Source organism: Sciurus vulgaris (genome assembly GCF_902686455.1).
Source record: "Sciurus vulgaris genome assembly, chromosome: 6".
Taxonomy (NCBI): Eukaryota; Metazoa; Chordata; class Mammalia; order Rodentia; family Sciuridae; genus Sciurus; species Sciurus vulgaris.
Genome location: NC_136466.1, coordinates 75,351,663 through 75,372,993, shown reverse-complemented (window position 1 = coordinate 75,372,993; position 21,331 = coordinate 75,351,663). Strand labels below are relative to the sequence as shown.

The following is a 21,331-nucleotide window of genomic DNA, read 5'->3' as shown; positions in this document are numbered from 1 at the left end:
GCTGTCTCTGAGTCTAAGTGGTTGCTGTACAGAAATTTCTGCACTTGCCTGGGTCATGGAGGCTGAGCAGGGTTAGGCGCACTTCCCAGCACAGGTCCCCACCAGCCCATTCCCCTTGTTTGTTACTGATGAGGGGGAGGGGAAGGGGGTTTCAGCAATTTTTGACTGGTAGTGGTCCTTCTAGTTCTTTCTGGCCTGATTCTTAAGAGGTCGCACTGCAGGGAACTTCTTTCTGGTGTAATTTGTAGCCTTCTGGGTGTGGGAAGATGCCTATTGATTTAAGGGGGTGACTGGTTGACTGAGGGCTCCACAAGGGGACTGCAGACCTCTGGCTCAGGTTTCTTTTTATGATTTGGATTTAAGTTGTTTCCACTGTTTTAAGGACCCTTCTGTGACTGTTGTGCTTAATTTTTGTCTGTCTTTCCAAACGTTTGTAAGTGGGTGAGCTTAAGAGATTTTCCGCTCTCCTCTTTCTTTCTCTCAGTTGCCCCTCCCCCTTCCCATACCTTGGTTTGGGTTCAGGTTTAGGGGACACTTTTTATTTTGAAAACTATAAAATGCTGCTGAGGGAAATTTTAGAAAGCCTAAATGGAATGTTATAACCCATAAATGGATTGAATGAATCAATAGCATTCACATATCATTTCTTTGCAAATTGATCTATAGATTCATACAATCCTAAATTAACTTTTTTTTCTTTTTTTTTTTTATTGTACACAAATGGAATACATGTTGTTTCTCTGTACATGGAGTAAAGGCATACCATTTGTGTAATCATAAATTTACATAGGGTAATGTTCTAAATTAACTTTTGATAAACATTAATTAAGGCTCTAGAACTTGTAAGAGACAGTAAAATGCCTAGAATAGTGCAGAGCTCCTTAAAAATTAGATCAAAGTTAAAAAATTACACTGATTTCAAAAATTACATAAAACTGCAGTAGTAAGCATAGCAAGGCATTGACAAAAGAATAGAGAGATGGAGAGACACAGACTAGGTTCCAGACACAGATCCTTAGATACATAGTTAACTAACTATTTGGCAAAGATGCTGAGCCAGTGCAGTGGGGTAGGGAAATCTTTTCAATCTGAGGTGGTAGAACAACTAGATAAATACATGGGGAAAATGTTCTTTAATATATACATTGAAGCACAAACATAGAGTAAATGAAAGTGTGTTATATACATGATCATAACAGTTAAAATTAGAAAAATGGAAGAAGAAAACTAGGATATTTTCATAAGGTGAGAATGAGCAATGGTTTCTTAGGACACAAAAATCACTTATAAAAAATTGATAAATTGAGCTTCAAAAAAGTTTAATGATAAGCTTTAAAAGCTTATCATTATTAAAAGACATCATTAAAATCCGTGACATGATAAATATAAACTGGGAGAAATTTTTATATTTTATATAATACTTATATATAATAATATTTGATATACATATGTCAAATAAAGTGCTGACTTGACTGGTTCATGGTGTGGCCAGATATTTAGCTGAATATTATTATTTCTGTGTGTATCTGTGAGGGTTTTTCTGGATAGGATTAACCTTCAAATCAGTAGATTGATTAAAATACTTTGTCCTGGGTGAGTTTCATCTAATCAGTTGAAGGTCTGATAGAAAAATGACTAAGAAAGAATTTCTTCTCTCTCCATCTGTCTTCATACTGGAACACTGGTCTTCTCATGCCTTTGGAATCAGATTTGGACTCAGACTTGGACTGGAACTTACACATTGTCATTTCTCAGTCTAGACTTCTCATCCACCATAACCTACATGAACCACTTCTTTATAATAAATAAATAAATAGGTTGTATATGCATGTGTACACACATCCTATTGATTCTGTCTCTTTGGAGAAATCAATATGTAGATAGAATACCACTGAGCAATAAAAAAGTGAACTCCTTGTGCAACAATATGGATGAATTTTAAACATTGGGTTGAGCAATGAAAACTGAACTAAGAGTACATACTGTGTGATTCCATTCAGGTGCAGTCCAATCTAAACCTTAATAACACAAATCAGAACAATCATTCTGTATAATTGATGATTAACTGGAAGAGACATTAGGAACATTCTATGGAAATAGAAATATTCTAGGGAGGTTTCAAGATGGCGGCCTAGAGGGTGGCTGCATTTCATGTTGCTCCAGGACTCAGGATTCAAAAGAGGAGATATTGAGACGCTTGGGACCAACTCAAAGCAGCCGGGTGACTCTCACCCCCTGGGGGGGCATCCCAGATGGGACGGTGGTCCCGGAACGCAGGAAACTTTGTGAAGTAGAACTGCCGGCGAGACACCCCTCCCCCCGCTGGAGCAGTGAACTCGGACAGCTGGGAGCGCCGTAAAGGAGGCCACTCAGCACAGCGCTGGGACTCGGAGCAACCACTGGGGCTCCGGCGGCTGCCCAGGGGAAGAGTGGCGAGGAGAGCTGTGTGGACTCAGGACACCGGGGCCTGCCCTGAGGAGGAGGAGGAGGAGCGTGGCCACTTGGATTTGGAGTGACTGCACCGGAGCTACAGGCGGTTGCCAGAGGAGAAGCTGCGCGGCGAGCTGTTTGGACCCAGAACGACGCTTCTGAACCCCGGGGCCTGCCCTGAGGATGAGGAGGAGGAGGAGGAGCGCGGCCGCTTGGATTCGGGGTGACTACACCAGAGCTACAGGCGGTTGCCAGAGAAGGGGCTGCGTGGCGAGCTGTTTGGACTCAGACCACTTCTGAACCCCGGGGCCTGCCCGGAGGAGTAGGAGGAGGAGGAGGAGGAGTGCGGCGGGTCGTTTGGACTCGCAGTGACTGCATTAGCACTCCAGGCGGCTGCTCAGAGGAGAAGGCGAGTGGTGAGTTGTTTGGACTTAAAGTGACAGCTCCTGAACACAGGGGGGCTGCCTGGAGGAGAAGCGTGGTGGGACGCTTGGTCTTGAGTGGCCGCACCAGAGCTCCAGGCGGTTGCCCAGAGGACCCGTGCTGCGGGTCACGTGGACTCAGAGCCACTCAGAGCGACCGCTCCGGAACACCCGGGGGGTTATCTGGAGAAGGAGGAGGAACGGGGAGGGTCACTTCGACTCGGAGTGATTGATTGCCCAGGGCTACGGGTGGTTGGTGGAGGTGGAGGCACGCAGTGAGTTTCTTGGACTCCTAGTGACCGCACCGGAATACTGGGCGGCTGTCTGGAGGAAGAGGCCTGTGGCGGGTCTCTGGGACTCAGAGCGATTGTTCGGGGCCCCAGGTGGCTGCTCAGAGGAGGGGCCGCATAGCCAGGCGATTAGGTGCAGAGCAGGGTCCCAGGATCTAGGAGGCTTCTTGGTGGAAGAGCCCCACAGAGACAGGCTTAGGGCGGAGCGAAGGTTCCAGGCCTGTGGGCAGATTCTCTGAGGAAGGGCAGCCTAAGGAGAGTCATCTGCAAAGGGTGAGGCTCCCAGGCCCAGGAGGTAGGGCCGGGCCCCTGGGAACTTTGCAGAGGAAGGCAGCCCAGACCAGGCGGTAGCTGTAAATTGAGGGGAACCTCTAGGAGGGAACTGACCAGCGAGACCTCCCCACCGGGTGAGTCGTCCCTGCTGGGTGAGGTTTCCCCACAAGGACGGTAAAACCAGAGACTCAGGCCCAAACAGGCCTTGCCTCAGCCCACAGCCTAGGTCCCCTTTGGATGATCATTGGTCAACAAGTGGAGGCACCTCTGCCCACTAGCAGGGATTATACCCCACCTGAAGGCCACCACTCCTAGAGAGGCAGCTTCCTTGTGGAGCACCGCATTATCAACTTCCTCCAAGACTTCAGCCTACTGAAGGCTAAGGGGGGATATATATAGAAATCTTCAGGGACATTGTAAGTCAATAGAGGAAATCTGCAATATCTCAGCAGTCCTCTGATACCTGAACAATATGAGAAAACAAGGAAAGAAAATGCTGCAAACAAATCTAGATGTTACATCAATAAAACCCAGTGACAGCATGGCAGAAGAAATGACAGAAAAGGAGTTCAGAATGTACATAATTAAAATGATCAGAGAAGGAAACGATGAGATGAAAGAGCAAATGCATGCACTGAATGATGAGATGAAAGAGCAAATGCAAGCATTGATTGATCGCACCAATCGACAGTTAAAAGAGCAAATACAGGAAGCAAAAGATCATTTCAATAAAGAGTTAGAGATATTGAAAAAAAACCAAACAGAAATCCTTGACATGAAGGAAACAATAAACCAAATTAAGAACTCCATAGAAAGCATATCCAATAGCATAGAACACCTGGAAGACAGAACCTCAGACATTGAAGACAAAATATTTAACCTTGAAAACAAAGTTGAACAAACATAGAAGATGGTAAGAAATCATGAACAGAATCTACAAGAACTATGGGATATCATGAAAAGGCCAAATTTAAGAATTATCGGGATTGAGGAAGGTCTAGAGAAACAAGCCAAAGGAATGAACAATTTATTTAATGAAATAATATCAGAAAATTTCCCAAATCTGAAGAATGAAATGGAAAATCAAGTTCAAGAGGCTTATAGGACTCCAAATACACAAAATTACGACAGACCCACACCAAGGCACATTATAATGAAAATACCTAACATACAAAATAAAGACAGAATTTTAAAGGCTGTGAGAGAAAAGAACCAAATTACATTCAGGGGGAAACCAATACAGATATCAGCAGATTTTTCAATCCAGACCCTAAAAGCTAGAAGGGCCTGGAACAACATTTTTCAAGCCCTGAAAGAAAATGGATGCCAACCAAGAATCTTATACCCAGCAAAACTTACCTTCAAATTTGACGATGAAATAAAATCCTTCCATGATAAACAAAAGCTAAAAGAATTTACAAAAAGAAAGCCAGCATTACAGAACATTCTCAGCAAAATATTCCATGAGGAAGAGATGAAAAACAAAGAAGCAAATCAGCAAAGGGAGGAATTATCCTAAAGGAATTGTCAAATAAAGGAGGAAACAAGTTGTGTCAAACAAATAAATAAATAAAATTTTAAAAATGAACCAAATGACCGGGAAACCAAATCATATCTCTATAATAACCCTGAATGTTAATGGCCTGAATTCATCAATCAAAAGACATAGACTGGCAGATTGGATTAAAAAGAAAGATCCAACAATATGTTGCCTGCAAGAGACTCACCTCATAGAAAAAGATACCCATAGACTAAAGGTGAAAGGATGTGGATAAACATACCATGCAGATGGACTCAGCAAAAAAGCTGGAGTATCCATCCTCATTTCAGATAATGTGGACTTCAAGCCAAAGTTAGTCAGAAGGGATAAAGAAGGTCATTTCATACTGCTTAAGGGAAGCATAAATCAGCAAGATATAACAATCATAAACATCTATGCCCCAAACAGTGGCTCATCCATGTATGTCAAACAAATCCTTCTCAATTTCAGAAACCAAATAGACCATAACACAATAATACTAGGTGATTTTAACACGCCTCTCTCACCACTGGACAGATCTTCCAGACAAAAATTGAACAAAGAAACCATAGATCTCAATAACACAATCAATAATTTAGACTTAACGGACATTTATAGAATATACCATCCAACCAAGAGCGAATACACTTTCTTCTCAGCAGCACATGGATCCTTGTCTAAAATAGACCATATATTAGGCCACAAAGCTAATGTTAGCAAATACAAGAAGATAGAGACACTACCATGTATTCTATCAGATCATAATGGATTGAAGTTAGAAATAAATGAAAGAGTAAAACACAAACTATTCCAACATCTGGAGATTAAACAATATGCTATTATATGATGAATGGATAACAGAAGATATTAGGAAGGAAATTAAAAAATTCTTAGAGGTCAATGAGAACAAAGAAACATCATATCAAAATCTCTGGGACACTATAAAAGCAGTACTTAGAGGGAAATTTATTTCATGGAGCGCATTTAATAAAAGAAGTAAAACTCAACAAATAAACGACCTAACACTACAGCTCAAAGCCCTAGAAAAAGAAGAACAGAACAGCACCAAAAGTAGTAGAAGACAGGAAATAGTTAAACTCAGAGCTGAAATCAATGAAATTGAAACAAAAGAAACAATACAAAAAATTGACAAAATAAATAGTTGGTTTTTCAAAAAAATAAACAAAATTGATAAACCTTTAGCCACACTAACAAAGAGAAGACGAGAGAAAACCCAAATCACTAAAATTCGAAATGAACAAGGAAATATCACAACAGACAGGATTGAAATACAAAACATAATTAGAAGCTATTTTGAAAATCTATACTCCAACAAAATAGAAAATTTTGAAGGCATCAACAGGTTTCTAGAGACATATGAATTGCCTAAACTGAACGAGGAGGACATAAACAATTTAAATAGACCAATTTCAAGTACTGAAATAGAAGAAGTCATGAAAAGCGTACCAACAAAGAAAAGTCCGGGACCAGATGGGTTCTCAGCCGAGTTCTACAAAACCTTTAAAGAAGAGCTCATTCCAATACTTCTCAAAGTATTCCATAAAATAGAAGAGGAGGGAACCCTCCCAAACTCATTCTATGAAGCCAATATCACCCTGATACCTAAACCAGACAGAGACTCATCAAGGAACGAAAATTTCAGACCAATATCCTTAATGAACATCGATGCAAAAATTCTCAACAAAATTTTAGCAAATCGCATACAAAAACATATTAAAAAGATAGTGCACCATGATCAAGTGGGTTTCATCCCAGGGATGCAAGGTTGGTTCAACATCAGGAAATCAATAAACGTAATTCACCACATTAATAGACTTAAAGTCAAGAATCACATGATTATTTCAATAGATGCAGAAAAAGCATTTGATAAAATACAGCACCCCTTCATGCTCAAAACACTAGAAAAAATAGGGATAGTGGGAACATTCCTTAACATTGTAAAGGCCATTTATGCTAAGCCCATGGCTAATATCATTCTAAATGGTGAAAAACTGAAAGCATTCCCCCTAAAAACTGGAACAAGGCAGGGATGCCCTCTTTCACCACTTCTATTCAACATTGTTCTTGAGACTCTGGCCAGAGCAATTAGACAAACCAAGGAGATTAAAGGGATACGAATTGGGAAAGAAGAACTCAAACTATCCCTGTTCGCTGATGACATGATTATATATTTAGAGGAACCTGGAAATTCCACCAGAAAACTCTTAGAACTCATAAGTGAATTCAGTAAAGTAGCAGGTTACAAGATCAATGCCCATAAATCCAATGCATTTTTATACATAAGTGATGAATCTTCAGAAAGAGAAATTAGGAAAACTACCCCATTCACAATAGCCTCGAAAAAAATAAAATACTTGGGAATCAATCTCACAAAAGAGGTGAAAGACCTCTACAATGAGAACTATACAACACTAAAGAAAGAAATTAAAGAGCACCTTAGAAGATGGAAAGATCTTCCATGTTCTTGGATAGGAAGAATTAATATTGTCAAAATGGCCATACTACCTAAAGTGCTATACAAATTCAATGCAATTCCAATTAAAATCCCAATGATGTACCTTACAGAAATAGAGCAAGCAATTATGAAATTCATCTGGAAGAATAAGAAACCCAGAATAGCTAAAGCAATACTTAGCAGGAAGAGTGAAACAGGGGGTATTGCAATACCAGATCTTCAACTCTACTACAAAGCAATAGTAGCAAAAACGGCATGGTATTGGTACCAAAATAGAAAGGTAGATCAATGGTATAGAATAGAGGACACGGACACAAACCCAAATAAATACAATTTTCTCATACTAGACAAAGGTGCCAAAAATATGCAATGGAGAAAAGATAGCCTCTTCAACAAATGGTGCTGGGAGAATTGGAAATCCATATGCAACAGAATGAAACTAAACCCATATCTCTCACCATGCACGAAACTAAACTCAAAATGGATTAAGGACCTCGGAATCAGACCAGAGACCCTGCATCTTATAGAAGAAAAAGTAGGTCCAAATCTTCACCTTGTTGGTCTAGGATCAGACTTCCTTAACAGGACTCCCATAGCACAAGAAATAAAAGCTAGAATCAACCACTGGGATAGATTCAAACTAAAAAGCTTTCTCTCAGCAAAGGAAACTATCAGCAATGCGAAGAAAGAGCCTACAGAATGGGAGAATATCTTTGCCAATCATACTTCAGATAGAGCACTAATCTCCAGAATCTATAAAGAACTCAAAAAACTTTACTCCAAGAATTCAAATAATCCTGTCGACAAATGGGCTAAGGAAATGAATAGACACTTCACAGAAGAAGATCTACAAGCAATCAACAAACATATGGAAAAATGTTCAACATCTCTAGTAATAAGAGAAATGCAAATCAAAACCACCCTAAGATTCCATCTCACCCCAATTAGAATGGCGATTATCAAGAATACGAGCAACAACAGGTGTTGGCGAGGATGTGGGGAGAAAGGTACACACATACATTGCTGGTGGGGCTGCAAATTAGTGCAGCCACTCTGGAAAGCAGTGTGGAGATTCCTTAGAAAACTTGGAATGGACCCGTCATTTGACCCAGCTATCCCACTCCTTGGCCTATACCCAAAGGACTTAAAATCAGCATACTACAGTGATACAGCCACATCAATGTTCATAGCTGCTCAATTCACAATAGCCAGACTGTGGAACCAACCTAGATGCCCTTCAATTGATGAGTGGATAAAGAAACTGTGGTATATATATACAATGGAATATTACTCAGCCATAAAGAATGATAAAATTATGGCATTTGCAGGCAAATGGATGAAATTGGAGAATATCATGCTAAGTGAGATAAGCCAATCTCAAAAAGCCAAAGGACGAAGGATATCGCTAATTAGTGGAGGATGACACATAATGGGGGGTAGGGAATGGTTAGTGTTAGGGTTAGAGTTAGGGTTAGGGAGGGGGGCAAGTATGGAGGAAGGAAGTACTGTATACAGGGTAAAGGGGGGTGGGAGGGGTGGGGGGAAGGGAAAAAATAACAGAATGAATCAAACAACATTACTCTATATAAATTTATGATTACACAAATGGTATGCCTTTACGCCATGTACAGAGAAACAACATGTATCCCATTTGTTTACAATAAAGAGAAAAAAAAATGAGTGAATGAAAAAAAAAAAAAAGAAATATTCTAAATCTTGAGTGGCGTGGTAGTTTACAGGGGTATACATGTGCCAAAACTCATTGGATTGAACACTGAAGAACTTTACATTTTATAGCATATAAAATTTACCTTGATTTTGAAAACCATGAGAAAATAAGAGAAGAAATAAACAATAAATCAAATTTGGGGCCCTCCAAGGAATTGTATCTAAGAACGAAAACAAATTTCAAAAAAAAAGGGTACATCCTCAGATAAATTTATACCATGAAGATTTCCTTGATGAAGGAGGTGATAGCCATAAAAGTCCTAAGAATAGTGTAAAACCTGTAGTCTAGTTGTTAGAAGTACGTAGGTGTAACATCAGAGCCAAAGATAATTAACCAACTGATATTTGTGTTTTATTGTTGACTTTAAAAGTAGAAGCAGATTGTATAATAACAGAAGTCATGGGATATAAACATGTCATTTAGAATAATGACATCATGAATGAAACTAATGTCTCATCCTGATTTACTTTCTTCATGCTTCTTTGGAGAAGACTGACTAAGAAAGATATAATTGTGTTTTGCATTTTGCTCTGAAGTTATCCATGTCTCCGGAAAAGGATATTCAACATTTTTCAAACTCTATTATGCTTATGTCAGAATAGTATCATCTGTGAGGCATGAGATAGCATTGTGCAAATTATTTTTCTTCAGTTAAGAAGAAAAGATTTGCAAACATGTTGAAGATTACTAAATCATCTTAAGAGATTTTTATTAGTACATTATAGTTATACATAATAGTGAAGACCATTTTGATATAATCATTCAATGAATGGAATATTATTTGTTCCATTTCAGTCCCCAGTACTTCCTACTTCCCTCCCTTCCTTCCTCTTCCTGTTCTCCTTCCTCTACTCTACCAGTGTTCCTTCTATTCATTTTTTAATTGTTGCTATATAGATATACATAAAGGTGGAATTCACTGTGGTATACTCATATATATATGATGTATATATATATATACATCATATATATATATATATATGCTTATATATATTGCATGTATATAACATAATTTGGTCAATTTCATTCCACAGTGCCCCCTTTGTTCATTCCTCCCCCACCATCCCCTACGTCTACTCCACTGATCTCCCTTCCTTTTACATGGGATTTACCCTGCCCTTATTTTCCCTTAGCTTCTGCACATGAAAGAAAATCGTCAACCCTTGACTTTCTGAGTCTATCTTATTTCACTTAGCATGATGTTCTCCAGTTTCATCCATTTACCAGCAAATACTATAATTTAATTATTTCTTTATGGCTGAGTAAAACTCCATTTTGTGTATATATAGCACATTTTCTTATCCATTCATCTGTTGATGGGCATCTGGGCTAGTTCCATAACTTGGCTATTGTAAATTGTGCTGATATAAACATTAATGTGTCTGCATCACTATAGTATGCTGTTTTTAGTTCTTTTGGGTAAATACTAAGGAGTGAGAAAGCTGGGTCTTTAGTTACAGTAGAGTCAAAAGCTAATTTTGCCTCCCTTCTGCAGGCCAGATAGTTTTCTAAAACACTTCTCTAGTTACTCACCTCATTCTCCTGCTCAGAAGTTTTTAATATCCTTCTTCACATACAGATTGAAGTTTTTAATCTTCAATTCATAAGAAGATTGAAGAATTTTATTGTCTAATGTGTGTAGTCCTTCAAAACAGACTTGCTATTCCAAAGAAATATTCCACTATATAGTCTTTACATTTTCCAGATAGACAAATTAGCCTATTAGGAGTATAATACTCCATGAACTCTCCCATGTTCCTTGAGGCTGCAGTAGGCCTTATACTTAGAACACTGCTAATCTATTCTCTTGCTTTTATTAGTCTCTATTCACTTCAAAGATAAATTTAAATTTGCCTTTCTATAAGAAGTCTCCCCAGCTCACTCCTTCTTCTTAGTCCTCACAATAGGAAGACTAAAGGTCCCAGTTTGCTGAAGGTAGCTCTGATTTATGTGTAGGTTTTGACATAATGAATTAATGTCTCTCCATCCCACTCTCAAAGTCATTCAGGCTTGGATAATAAATTATAAAGTCCTGCTACCCAAAACCCCATAATCTATTCTTTCTTAGTATTTGGTCTGCTTTTTTTTACACTTAATTTACTTGTTTCCATATTATTTTGGAAGTCCATTAAGGGCCAAAACCATCCTTATCATCTCCCAAAGTGCCCAGTACAGTGCTCATAGGTTTTTACCATATTAATTCAACTCTGCTTTAAGGGAAAAAAACAAAAACCAAAAAAACAGTGATTTCAGATTCTTTTGAAAATGTAACCAAGTATTGCTCACACCCACACAACTTAGCCCTCCCCCCCCCCCCCCCCCCGTGCTGGTTATATAACCCAGGGTGCTAGGTAAGTGCTCTATAGCTGAACTATGTCCCCAGCCCTATATACTCTTTTTCCGTAGTCCTTAACAGCCTCATCCTTATGATGGAGTTAACTACAATGAAGTCATTTTCCTTCAAAATTAACAGGACTGAGGATGGAGGGTGAAGGTGAAAAAGAGCTGCAGTTATTCTCATAATACATTAAGACATTAATTGGTTGATCAAAAATTCAATTTGTGTGTATGGCATGCATATGCACACATCCACTCACAGAGAAAAGAAAAATATTCACAAAAAGTTTGATTAATTGATACCAATGATTAACAATATGAGACATTAAATATTTTGAAGAAAACAGAGGACTGATAAGAGTATTCTGATCCTTTATTCCACAATTTTTGCTATTATATTATTTTGTGATTGAGAATAAATACTTAAACTAACATGATGATTTGAGGCTGATTTTGCTTTATTTTGTGGCAGCTAAAATTCAACATTTTAATTCAAATCTTCGAAGCTTTTATCTTATCAAAGGATAGAGTCTTTATTAAAATTTTAAAATAAGAGGAGTCATTTTAAAGTCAATCTTTGCAGAGATTCCAGCATTAGGACCAAAGTCACAATTAGATGCTAAGAGGCAGCACCTTAAGGAAACTGTTAGGCAGGCAAGCAAGGCTTTGAGAAACTGGAGCCACACAACAATAATGGTTCAAGGCTCAAGTTGGCAATCAGAGTGGAAGAGTTAAGTGGTTGCCAGTGGAAGATCTTTCAGAAGGGAGTGTGGGTCAGGAATTAGATGTATAAGACAGAGTATGTGGAGTAAGCTGACATCAGGATGAGGCAAGAAATAAGGAATCTGTTACAGAGACAGTCACAAGAGTCAAGACGAGGCACCAAGTAGAATGTGGGATGACATGGAATGAGGCATTCACCCTTGTTCCCAGAAGGATTCAGCACGTTAATGAAACCAAGAAAGGAAGAGTGTATTTATGGATGAACTGTGACTCTAAGGCTTATTAAAATCTTTGGCTTGGGCATTTTTTAAGGTCTGGGGTTCAGCATCATTCCTTGACATGATATTTTTGAGATTTACTGTAGGTCTGTAATATTTAACTGATTTGGAATGCTTCAGCATCTAATAGCAACTTCTGAATTCTAAAGGTTAGCCATTTTTCAAGTTGTACATTGAAAATGCCAAATCAGTAATTAAATCACTTGAGAAGTTTTCCTCCTGTTCTTTGTTGATTTAAGGTTCAGATTTGGAGTACGTGTGTGTGTGTGGGGGGGGGGGGTTGTTCTTTGATGACTTTAGAACACCAGGAAGAAGCATTCTAGTGTTAAAGAGCATGGAGGAGTTCCTGGCTGACAGAGATGGAAAATGAAACAATGAAAAACTGTCACTGGAAATGGAACAAGATGTATGCTGACATTAAACACGTACAGAATTTGTCTTTTCAGGTCTGTGTTCCTTCATGTGACTCTACTTTCACACCAAAGAAGAGTCAAATCTTAGTAATTCATCTAATCTAAAAATCAATGAAAAGAATAGGCAAGTCAGTCACTTAGGAGAAATGCAGTGGATGTAGCGTTGCACACATTATGTTCTCAAGTTTGATGAGACCGCTTTTAGAAATCACAGCTTTGCTTTTAGAGCTTTTCAGAAAGAGCATTTGGAAGATCTTTCCACAAGCACATACACATAATAAAAATTGAAAATTCTAAAATCAAATTCAAAAACAAACAAAATTAAATGCTTTGAAATGTTTAAGAATGATTAATATTTGGCATCACTCTTCTTTAACCAAGTACCTTCAACATTAGAAGAAGATTAAAATGTTCTTTGGTTCCATCTCAAGGGGGAGAAAAGCAAAACTCTAGTAATTTATGAGACCTAATAACCTTAGCAAAGACAATTTTACATGGCTATGCGATGTATCATTGCAGAGGCACAGCTGAAACCAAAAAACAAAGATGCCAACACTAACTCCAGGCTAGTATGTTTCAGAAAATTCTGTGTCTGAAGTTCTCTTACATTTCCGAAGAGAAACCAAGCTTTGTTACTGTGACCCAGAGGATCCCAAATGTCCCACTAGGTGCCTCCCAGAAAAAGCCAATCTAATTTACAACCTCCCTTGATGGGAGAAGGACCTTACTGCTAAAATATCTTGACATTGTGCAATCTCATCTTAATTCCCCAAGCGTTGATGTGAATCCAGACTTAGGAATTTCTGCTTCCATTTTGAATCAGATTTTCTCTCTACTTGACCCTTTGAATGTATTTGGGTATCTGTCTCTCAACTTGGGTGGGTGGTTATGGCAAAGCATCTGGATTTCATTTGGAGTGAAAAATAAAATTTTAAAAAATTTCTCTTTCTTTAAAACAACAAAGGAGGGAAGAAAAGAAGAGCAAAGGGATGAGCTAATTCAAAAAAAAAAAAAAAAAAAGGAAATTCATGTATCCAGATATGAAGATTTTGATAGTTGTCCTTAAGTTTTGGCTATGAGGAACATGTGAAGATGAATTCCAGGATAAAGAGCCCCTTTTTATGCTACATAGTTCTAAGTGTGCCAGCAAAGGACTTTATATTTGAAACATCTTAAGGCAAATAGATAATTACATCTGGAGCTTTCTACCACATCCCTAAATTTTGCACACAGTACCAGATACCAACATCAGGTGTTTCTCAATAGCTTTAATGGAACAATAATTTTGTGTGTGTGTGTGAGTGTGTGTGTGTATTTGTGATATACTGTATTGTGTAAATATATTATGACTTGTACACAGTATTATAGTCATCACACTACACAGTTTTAGAAACGTTATAGATTGGACTACATTCTCTTTCTGTTTGATGAAAAATGTGGTGGTCTATGTTTTTAACCTTTTGCCTTACCATGTTTTTAAAAGTAACCAGCCATTTAGACAAGGATAGAACTTGGAAATAACTTCTAACATTTCTGTTAAAGAAAACTGATTTTAAAGTCAAAGTCAGGCTTAAACTTCAGGAGTATTGATTTCCTTTCTTTGTCATAAAAATCATATCAGAAAAACATCTCACTGGAATAATTTTTATACTCCTTGGTCTTTTTGTTAAAGAACATTTTATAAATGACTAGACATGAAAAGTGAAACATTATTTTTTTTGCTGAATAACCCCATAAAAATAATATCTTCTAATATATAATCTCCTATTTCTTTTGGATCTCGGATAATTTTTGATGATTCTCTCTACTTAATATATTTTGAAATGAGGATGCAAAATGTACAATATGGTTTCTGTATTACAACTTAACTATTAACATATTCTATGTAAAAACACTATTTTTATATATACATACTAAAAACATGATTCCATTTTTATATTTACACACTTAAGCAGCTATTTAATTTCAACAAAGAATATAGACTATGTTTTGGAGAAATAATTTCTAAATTTTATTTACTAAATATTATATTTAATAAATAATCTATTTAGGTTATTCTTTTATTATTTTCAGCCTTTAAAATGTTATTGCTAATATACTTGTGTCTTTGGAGTTTGTTAATATTTTTAAAAATATTTTGCTAAAACAAGAATTGATACACTGAATATTTTATCAATGAGTTAATGTGATGAGGAAATTAAGCAATAGATGCCTTATATTTTATTTTACATGAATTATTGAGTAATATTAACTTTTCAGTTGCTTTTTCAATCTTTCATAAAAATGAAAATTCGATTTTTTATTTTCTTCAATGTTTGCAAATAGCATTTTCTTAAAATTTTCCCCTCTAAAATTTCATCAGTTACCTACTTTTAAGTGAAAATAGAATGGGACGAATGCTATAGGCTATATTTTGGCAATTTGCTTTTTACCCTCGCCTTTGAACAATATGGTTCTCCTAGAACAATGTTTTACTTACTTTTATTAAGGTATAATTTAAATTATAGTAAATTTCACCTTATCACACAGTCCTACCTTTTTGACAAGTTTATATGCTTGTGCAAATACCACCATAAACAAGATATAGAGTGTTTCTATTGTGAGAAAAAAATTTCTCCATATTTATTTGCAGTCCATTCTCCCTAACTTGTGAGCCTCTAAAAACCACTGATATATTTTCTATCCCTGTAATTTATCTTTAAAATATTACTCTAATGGGGGACTGGGGTTGTGGCTCAGTGGTAGAGTTCTTGCCTAGCATGCATGAGGCACTGGGTTGGATCTTCAGCATCACTATTATACAAATGGGGCTATGCAGTATATTGCCTTTTGAAACTATCTTCTTTCACTTGGGGTGTTGTGTTAGAGACTCATCCCAGTTGTTAAGTGCACCCTAGTTTATTCCTTTTCATTTTAATAGTAGAATTAAATAGTATGATAGAATTTATAGTATGATATATTGTAGATTGTTAATACATTTCACAGTTGGATGTTGGAGCTGTTTGTAATTTTTGATGAATACTAATAAAGTTGCTCTGGAGATATGACACAGTTTTTATCTCATTTTGGTTAAATACCTGCCAGTGAGACATATGGGTCCTAGAGTATGTTTAACTTCATCAGAAACTCCTAAGCTCTTCTCCAAAGTGTCTGCACTGTTCTTCATTCCCACCAGCAAAGCATGAGAGTGTTAGTTGTTCTGCATCCTTACTAGTCTTCTTATTTTAAGTCATTCAAATAGGTGTGTAGTTACCATCTCCTTAGGGTTTTAATTTGCATTTCCCTAATGATTAATGATATTGAGCATCTTTCCATGTTCTTATTTGCTGTCCATATATTTTCTTTGGTGATATACACGTTCATTATTTGTAATGTTTTTAAGGGCATTATAGTTATACATAATAATTGAGTTCATAGAGACATAACCATATAACCATAAATACATGGAATTAAATTTACTCCATTTCAGTCCCCTTTGGCCCCCCTTTTCCTCTCATCCTCCCTGCCCTTTTCCCCTTCCTCTACTCTACTGGTCTTCCTTCTACTCATTTATTTATTCATTTTAAATTGGTGTTTTATAGATATATGTAAAGGTGGAATTCACTGTGGCATATTAATATGAATACATAGCATAATTTTGTCAAATTCATTCTTCATTTCCTCCTGTTTACTGTTCTTCCTTTCTCCCTAATGGTCTCCTGCTTCTGTTCCACTGACCTTCCCTATATCTTTGTGATATCTACCCTCAACCCCCTTGTTTTCCCCTTACTTTGCTCTAGCTTCTGCATATGAGAAGTAACATTTAACCCTTGAGTTTCTAAGTCTGGTTTATTTCACTTAACATGATGTTCTCTAGTTCCATTCATTTACTTCCAAATTCCATAATTTTTTTCTTCTTTATGGCTGAGTTAAACTCCATTGTGTATATATACCACATTTTCTTAATGTATTCAGCTACTGATGGGCACCTAGGCTGGTTCCATAATTTGGCTATTGTAAATTGCACTGCTATAAACTTTGCTGAAGCTGATTTTAGTTCTGAGGAGTGGGACAGCTGGGTCTATTCCTAGTTTTTTTTCAGACTCTTCACACTGCTTTCCAGAGTGGTAGTATTAATTTGAAATCCCACCAACAATGTATACGTTTACCTTTTCTCCCACACCCTCACCAGCATTTATCATTATTTGTGTTCTTGATAATTGCCATTGTGACTTGAGGGAATTGAAATCTCAAGGTAGTTTTGATCAAATCTTTTGTTTATAATAAAAGTTACATATTCTGATGGTGTAAACCATGATGTTTTGTGATGTACATACATTGTGATATGACTAATTAAACTAATTAATATATGTACTACTTCCTTAGTGATTTTCAAGAAACAACACATTGTTCTTGTCTCCTTTGAGCAACATCTCCCAAATCCCTCTACCTCTGACCATTATACTTTTAGTTTCTATGAGTTCACATTTTTTAGATTCTATATATGAGTTCATGAAATATTTGTCTGTGTCTGATTTGTTTATTACTGTCTTCTACCTTCATTCAAGAGGTTGAAAATAACAAGAATTTCTTGTTTTTAAGTCTTAGTAGTATTCTAATGTGTATATATATCATATTTTATTTAGCCATCCAACTATTAATGGACACTTAGGTTGATTCCATATCTTACGTCTTATGAGTCATGCTATGATTACCTTGAGAGATCTCTTTGGCATGCTGATTTCATTTTCTTTGAATATATAACCAGTAATGGGATTTCTGGATCATAAGTTCTATTATAGTTTTATTTTTTATTTTTTGAGTAACATTCATACTGTTTTTTTCTATAATGGTTATACTAATTTACATTCTTACCAACAATGTACAAGGGTTCCCTTTTGTCCACACCCTCAATAACTCTTGGTATCTTTCATATTTTTGATATTAGCCAAATTAAAATGTAGAAAAAAAGATACTTCATTGTGGTTTTGATATGTACTTTTGATTACTGCATTTTAGGTTTATTATTGGTTCATCATTGATTCTTCTTTAAAGAATTATTTCAGCCATTGTGCTAGGACATATAATACAAACCTTTAGTTAATCAGGGCCTATTTTTAAATAATATCATACACCCAACATGTAAAGTCTTAACAGTAGCATTTTACTAATTTCTACCTCCCATCCTTCATATTATTATTGTCATACATTTTACTTTTATATATGCTTTGAATACAATTTGTTGTTAATATTCTTCTTTAGTTATCTTTTAAAGCAACTACATATAAGAAAAATAAATTTTATATTTATTGTCACTTATTTTATTTCTAGAACCCTTTATTTGTATACATGTCATTTCTAACCAAAGATTTTGAAAAATAGTAAAATTTTTCTTGGCCATTGGTAAATAGAAACCACCAGACCTGTCTTCTCTTGGCAGTTTTGAGAATTTATTGTTCTTAGATAGCTAGATATGTGTTTGATTTTTATAATTCTTTGTGCCCACTTAGAATTTCAGAACCATAGGACTGAATATATCACAGGAGGTCCTTTGGCTTGATCTTCAAAGTCTGACAGGTTTACTTCAAGCTGATCTTGTTTAAGATACTTCCAGATATTCTCCTTCTGAAGTTGAAACTTCAGCCTGTTTGGTCTGTAGTTCTCTTTTTGTCTGTCTCTCTTACTCTCTTGCTTTGTGCATGGTGTGGGAGCATTTGTACCACACTGTCCTGCTTTTTAATACTCTTATTTTAGTAACCTTACAAAAGAGGAAAATAGCTATTTAGTGTCTTCCTATCATTCTCCTTGATAGGTTAAAAAAGAAAGAAAAGAAAAGAAAAGAAAAGAAAAGAAAAGAAAAGCAAGAGGTGGGGGTTTTCCAGCTCTCTTGCCAAGTAACTGTAGCAGAAGTGCACACTGTCACAACCCTTACAAAAGTCCCGAACTTAAGCCTCCTCCCTGAAGCCATATGGCTTATTTCACTCAACATGTACCTTTAGGAAACTCTGGGATTTTGATTTGGATGGTTGTTCTTGAGAAATTATGTTTACCTGAGGGCTTGAGTTACTTGAGTGCCTACTGAATGGGCAGCCCTATTGTTTGTTACTCGTGTAGGTAGGGATGGGCAAGAGGAAAAGAGGAGTCTAAAGAGCACTCTAAAAAACCTAGAATTTTCTAAACAAATTGTATTCAATTGTGAGAAAAAAGTACTCCTGATATATAGGGCCAGAACTTATAAACACTTGTCATTTGTGAGAGTAACTGCAAGAGACCCTTATTTTCAAGCTTTCCCCTTTAATTTGTGTCCAAAGCATAACATTTTCTTTTTGTCTTTTTCCCCCTCAAGGGGTGCTACATCCATTGTGTACAGATGCAAACAGAAGGGGACCCAGAAGCCTTATGCTCTCAAAGTGTTAAAGAAAACAGTAAGTTTATTTCATTATATAATAGCATCTCTGAGGGACCTGTGACCTGGAGCAGTCAGGAACCTGACTTGAAGGACAAAGGGGCCAGGGAGCCGCTTTGTGCATGACTTCAGATGGGGAGAGCTGAAGTTGTGGTCTGATGGCATCCTTGTGGCTCTCTGAAAGCCATGTGATGTTGAAGTGGATGTGGTTTGTGGGAGAAGTGTACAAGGGAGATACAAGAGAGTTGGCAGGGAAGCCTGACTTTCTGTGCCTGCCATGGTCTAGAAGATGTATATACATAGATGGCACATTTTAGCATTTCCATATTAGAATCACATTTTAATATCCTAGAGAAGCTTGCTGTTTAAAAGAAGCTGAAGTGAAACACAAACATCTGTGTTTGTGAACAGAGTCATTAGTTTCTAATTTGTCTAAACTTTTCATGACTGGGTTGGCTTCAGTATTCAACAACAGGACAGATGCTAATGTTTCTGGCATTGAGACTTTGTTTGGGGTTCTCCTAAACTGACAGGCAAGCTGGAAGAGGCAAAGGGTCTCTAATAAGTTAGTGCCAGCACCCATGTAATACTCTTTGTCCAAGAGAAGTGTGTAATTTTAATCCTTCACTTACACTTTCTGTCCTTAGGTAGTTTCCACTCATAAATCTGTAAAAGCCAAGATACTCTTTAAAAACACATCCTTCCTTATTCAAATTTTATGTGACCATATATATATATATATATATATATATATATATATATATATATATGTTTGAAAACTTGTTTGCAAACTTTGCTGAAGAGAGAAATATCATATATTTGGAAGTCAAATGATACCTCTGTTAGGTCAAGGAATTTTTTTTCCCCTGAAGGCAGCTTAATATCACTAGATGTTTATGTATTGTCTAGCTCAGAGAAATTTCAGAACTTCATATAATGAACAGTATAATGGTGCAGGATTTTCAGTCAAATGGAAATAGAATGACATTTTGAAACAATCTGTTGGAATTTAAAGCCATGTCAAAATAACAACAACAAAAAAAACCTAGGTAATAATTCACATGGCAATTGCTCCTAATAAACTCTATATTATGAATGTTCTGTTTGTTATATATTATTATTTATAAGGTTTGGAATTTTCCTTTAAGTCAATTTCTTATAGTTATAAAACTTATCTGAATTAAAGATTATTTTAAAAATTCATGGAATAGAATTTCCTGTTAAATATCTACTTTTTGTGAAAACAAATTGTGCTTTAGCAAGCAGTCTTAAAATATCATTAAACTTAGTTGTATCTTCTGTTGATCAAAAACATTGTGGGTAAAATTTGTGTGTGTGTGTGTGTGTGTGTGTGTATGTGTGTGTGTGTGTGTTGTTTTTTGTTTTTTCAACTGAAGAAATTTTACAAGGGGCTCGATATTTGAAAATCTAGGAAATAAACATTCAGAAATTACTTGTGAATGCTCAAGAATCCTAAAGGACAAAAGGCTGGTTTATGTCAAAACTCTTTGGAGTAAGAGATAGGTGAAGATGTTTGATGAGCTCCTCACTCATATTAATTGAAAAAATACAGCTCTGGTTCACCCTTACTTCCTTCTCTTCTCCACCTCTGTTGTGAAAACGTCTTCCTCAGAAGACAGGCAGGAAGAGAATGTGGACGGGGAACCAAGTGTCAGATGGAGCTGTAAGGCAGATGTTGTCAAACACAGTTACTGCTGTGCCAAATGGAATGAGAAAAAATCCCCTGGAGGAACCTCAGCTTTGAATGTGAATGAGATGGAATCCCCAGTATTGTCTTGAAGGATAAACTATGCACAGCAATGTGTAAATGAGAGAGAGAGCAGGCAAAACCTTATAGAAGGATTGCCTCTAGTGTTTTATTCTATATGGGTCATGGAAACTGAACCTTCCTTATCCAAATGAAATGAATGGATGCTGAAAATCTATTTACAGAGGGAAAGTGATGCAGGGGAAATATTTTCCTAGACAATTCAGCAATGGTTTGCTGCTGAAAAGCGGTTTTGGGAAGCTTGAATTATTTATGTATCTGTCTATT

General features: G+C 36.7%; 1 protein-coding gene across 4 annotated transcripts in view; it reads left to right on the top strand.

Annotated features, from left to right (window-relative positions):
- The window catches only part of CAMK4 (calcium/calmodulin dependent protein kinase IV), a 245,401-nt gene that overhangs the window by 100,651 nt on the left and 123,419 nt on the right, over window positions 1-21,331 (top strand). For 3 of the 4 annotated variants that reach the window (XM_079143531.1, XM_079143530.1, XM_079143532.1), the window contains one exon: window positions 19,216-19,294. The exons of the other annotated variant lie outside the window; for it this stretch is intronic. In XM_079143531.1, coding sequence (XP_078999657.1) covers window positions 19,216-19,294 — 79 coding nt within the window. The remainder of the gene's footprint in view (window positions 1-19,215; window positions 19,295-21,331) is intronic. 4 annotated transcript variants of the gene reach the window in all.